General features: G+C 40.0%; 1 protein-coding gene across 1 annotated transcript in view; it reads right to left on the bottom strand.

Moving 5' to 3' along the window:
- The window catches only part of SMOC2 (SPARC related modular calcium binding 2), a gene marked incomplete at its 5' end in the record, with an annotated part of 95,617 nt that overhangs the window by 39,524 nt on the left and 51,275 nt on the right, over positions 1–4,818 (bottom strand). The window contains one exon of the mRNA XM_009710203.1: positions 1,417–1,603. Coding sequence (XP_009708505.1) covers positions 1,417–1,603 — 187 coding nt within the window. The remainder of the gene's footprint in view (positions 1–1,416; positions 1,604–4,818) is intronic.

Genomic DNA, 4,818 nt, shown 5'->3' on the forward strand with positions numbered 1-4,818 from the left:
AATCCAGTGAAAGCCGGACCTGCCATTCAGCGAGGCCTGGACAGGCTGGAGAGTTGTGTGGAGAGGAATCTAATGAAGTTCAACAAGGGTAAGTGTAGGGTCCTGCACCTCGGGAGGAATAACCCCATGCACCAGTACAGGCTGCGGGTTGACCTGCTGGAGAGAAGCCTGGCGGAGAAGGATCTGGGAGTCCTGGGGTACAAACAAGTTGACCATGATCCAGCAGTGTGCCCTCATGGCAAAGGTGGCCAATGGTATCTTGGGGTACATGAGGAAGAGTGTGGCCAGCAGGTCGAGGGAGGTTATCCTCCCCCTCTACTCTGCCCTGGTGAGGCCACATCTGGAGTACTGTGTCTAGTTCTTCAGGACCAAATTTGGACTGTTTCATTTTGACAGTTTATGGATCTCAGCTTGCCAGAAACAGCAGATCAACAGTAACTTTAAGTCATGTTCACTTCAGCTGGTACTGCAATTGGCATGGTCTAGACTATGGTATAAACAGTTATCAGTAAATCAGCTCTTGAAGAATATGTGGAAAACACTCCCCAAGAATATAATACTTTACAGCAAGTGGCTTATAATGTTTTTTCACAAACCCTATGCAAATGATAAAAAATTATTTTTGCTTAAGCTTGAAAAGAATTGTGATTGCATCAAGACACCCGTGCTGCCCACCAGCTTTATATGAACTTCTATAGCATTTCTACAAGGGCCAAACCAAATTATTTTTGCTTAAGCTTGAAAAGATTTGTGATTGCATCAAGACACCCATGCTGCCCACCAGCTTTATATGAGCTTCTATAGCATTTCTACAAGGGCCAAACCTCAATAACCAGCCTAAGTAACATCCTTTGGAACCCGATACTTGCCTTGCCTACATCTGCTCTATGTGGCTCACAACACTTTACCATGTAGCTGGCTCAGCTGAGATGACTGAACTCCAAGCTTCTATTAAAAACACACTTCTTCTCCATGGGTTCCCAAGCAGTTGTTCCATCAAAGTCAGTCATACGAAATAGTGGAGGAGGTTGCTGGAAAAATAACTGAACGTTTCTGAGGTTGGACATGGTTTCTGTCATAGACCATCTTACTTGGTTCTTCTATATTCAGGCTAAAGGCTAAAGGGGTGTGAGGTTTCCTCTGGGCTAATTCATTATCTGTTCCAAGCCTTGGCTTCCCAGCACAAAATAGAAGTAAAAAAGAGGACTAGGGGAGGAAACTGCCTGTGACATTGCAGTGAAAGAGCCTGTGGCCATCTGGCCTTAACTTTTGATGTCTCTTAGAAGTATTTCATTTCATAGTGAAAGAAATCTATATGAAATAATTCCACCAGGAAAAGAAACCTACATGCTAGTACATGCAGACTGCGGCATCTTCTCACTACGGCTTTCAAGCACTGAATGTATATTCCCTTACCTGGTTGATGTACCAGGGATGGGACGTCCCGTATCCACGAGGACACACCAGCAATAGCCTGTGGAAGGATGGCACTGCACTGGTTTGTAGAGGCCACCCTGAGCACACTCTGGAATGAACACATTGTCTTTCTGGGGCTGTTTAGCTTCCTCCAGGGCTGACTGAAGTTCTTGATCACATGATGATGCTTTTGGAAGAAAAGAAAAAATAGTGAAGAAGCTATATGGAAAGGCTCTACTAGCTTTATCAAACAGTTTTTATCTCTTTCTTTGATTGCATATAAGGATTGTATTTGAAGAGGCTTGCTCAAATATCAGCTACATTGGTTTATATTGTATACCGTTAGCAACTTTAGTTTCCTTTTCATGCAGCTGCTTTATAAAACAGTCCTAATAATATCTTGACACACCCGTTCCTATACTGGATATAATCTGTGGATAATCAAATACTTTCTCTGCCACCTTAAAAAAATCCTGACCTACATCACAGTCCCTAAACTACTGATTCTTTTCAGAGGGAACAGTAAAAATCCAACTTCTTAAGATTTCTTATATGAATTATTCATCTAGATATTCATTTAGATGTTTATATTCTGCTCTTCGTTTCCAGTTTTGGAACAACCTCTTAGTACAGTGAAAAATCTTCCACCTTCTTTTCTGGTGGTTCCGGTATTGGTGATGTATCATTTGCTCTGGAGACCAAAGACTCACAAGGAAGAGTAATACATTTTTATCTCTGCATTAACAATATGTTCCAGATCTCTTCTGGATGTGAGAAAAGCTTACATGTCTACACATTCCTAGCCTTTATGTGAAACTATGAACCAAGAGGCAAAGAGCAGAAACCCCAGGACCTGACAATGACAGTCAGTTTACACCAATCAGTAAAAAAACACCTCTGCTGAGGATTTTTGATCACTACTAAACTGGTATATGTGGCATTGCAGCAACAATAAATGACACAGACTATTTACTCAAGCCATTTCTTCTCCAGGAACTTTTAAGTCAGCCTCCTATCGTATGAAATTGAGATGGTTCATAAAACAGCTTCTGTATAATTCCCAAACTAATCCAGTGAACAAAAATTAAATATTTGAAAAACAAGAATGTTAAACACTCTACAAGCACACAAATTACTGACAGGAAAATTCCAAGTTACTAGAATTTCAATCAATAAAAGATGCTCTTCATTTAAAGAACAGTCATTTTAATGTTACAAAAAAAAAATCCGTGGGTAATATTTGCTCTTCTTTCAAGTCTGTTAAAGACCAGCGACACACTTACTCTCTGAATAACTAGCAGGATTTACTTCTTGATTTTTCACAGTTCAACTCACAGAAGAACAAGTTGAATCTTGACTGAATTTTCTACTGCATTTGTAACGAGTTTCAGGTTCAGTCTAATCTCATTTACTCTTATCCACAGGGTTCAGAAAATGCTTTGCAATACGTAGGCAAAAACGGACAGAAAGTCAGTAGATATGTCCAGAATGCTACTGCTCCTTGCCAGCTTTGTGTAAATTCAGATGACCAAAATCAGTAAGAATTCTGTTGCAGGGGAAAAGGTGGCAGAAAGTTAAACACCTTCATACTTCAAATGGCACACAATTCCATCTATACAATCGCCTGGTTTCCAGAACAGTGTGTTTTGTTCCAATCCATGTAAAAGGTTTAAAAATGAAGCATATCACTTGCTAACTTGATTACAAGGGACAGATGGAGTGTTTTTTCAGTTCTTTGCTTGATTTTTTTTTTGCCTCTTTTGTTTCATACGGTATCTGAGCAGGACAGCTAGATAAACTGATTGATTTTGCATGTTTTTGTCTTGGTCTACCCACTGACATAATCAGAGATTGAATAGCTCTCAAAGCACCAGTGTTTAGATAATAAACTGTACTTAGAGAATCAGTGTAGTGAGGACAGAAAGGCTCCTTTAAAAAAGGGAAATAACTAATTATTTGCATGTTAAAACCGTAACAGAAATAGCTACGGTTTCACAAACTAGAAATCCATCACCAACATCCTCTTAGAGTAGCCAAAATCAATCTTTCCCTCACTGAATCTGGACTACGATGATTATCAAGTTACAAGGTACGACAACCCTGGAAAACACATCACTTAGCTTAGTTGTTCACTTTTTATGTTTTGTATATAATCAAGCAAAAAGGAGCAAACGAGGTGAAGCAGCTGCAGTGAGAGGGAGGAAATCATTACTCCTCTTTAAACTCCACTAAATTCTTTTCTCTTTCATACTGATAAACCTTGGGATCATTCCATTAGCTACTGTGACCTTCTCTCATTTTACATCCTTGTAGCTAGCAACACAATCTGGCAGACGTGCAGGTATTATCATCTCTCACAAACCCAGAGGAACGATACATTTTCATGCTCTCAGCTTTGTTTAGAAAATACATTGGCGTATAGAGACGACATAGTCAGGTTATCCAGATAGACAAAATGTAACAGCACAGAGAGGGTGTGATGGAGAATTCCCAGTGCAGAAGCAGATATGGACTCCAGCTGTAAGCATAAGCTACACCACCGACGTTCTGGGAAGCTCTAGTTTCCACCGATGGAAACAACCAGTGGAGGACTGCGCTGCTGACTCAAACCCACTGGAGTCATGGGCCACTGCAGTCACCTGTGTTGTGGTGATTTCAGAGCACATGTACAAACCTAGATAAATGGTCTTTACTCTCCTGATTGACTCGCCAAGGCAAGATTTTCTACAAGCTGCTGCTCAAGGTAGATATTTGTCTCTTTTGCAGTAGATCAGGTTCGTTCTGGTCCTTTTTCTCCCTTATGTCTCCCTTTAAGTCTCAGAGGTACAGAAAAGCAGTACTATGGGAGAGATGTCAAAGGAGGGTTGCAAATGTGGCTTATGGCTTTAGGAGGGACAGTCAGAAGGCTGGTGGAACTTAACATTGCAAGTGAGACTGAAATAGGACAGCCAGTGACAGTAATCAAAGGAAAGTTTAAAGATAAAAAGGAATGTTCTTAACGGCAGAAGTCTATGAAAAACAGTCAAAAAGGCAGGATTTATACCAAACGCCAAAGTAAAGGTCCTGTAACTGGGAGGACTCTAGTGATGAAAAGTCTGCCTTTGAAGAGCAGAATTAGCACAGGCATTCAAGACAAAAAATATATACATATAAAAGAAACCATGGTATTTTCAGAAAGGACTTTCCCCTTCCTTGGAACCTTTAATTTCTTACTCTTCCCCTATGGATGGGAAATTGTAACAAGAAGAGGACTTTATCATTAGTCCTAAATTAGTTGTCAGATAAAATGTAGATTTTTTTTTTTTCCTGACAAATTGGAAAAAACATAAATTAGTGTGATGGACACTATGTCTCTCAGTTCTCTATGTGCCAAATGAATGAACCTTATTACAAATCTGCTGA

This window comes from Cariama cristata, unplaced genomic scaffold (assembly GCF_000690535.1).
Source record: "Cariama cristata isolate BGI_N322 unplaced genomic scaffold, ASM69053v1 scaffold3551, whole genome shotgun sequence".
Lineage (NCBI taxonomy): Eukaryota > Metazoa > Chordata > Aves > Cariamiformes > Cariamidae > Cariama > Cariama cristata.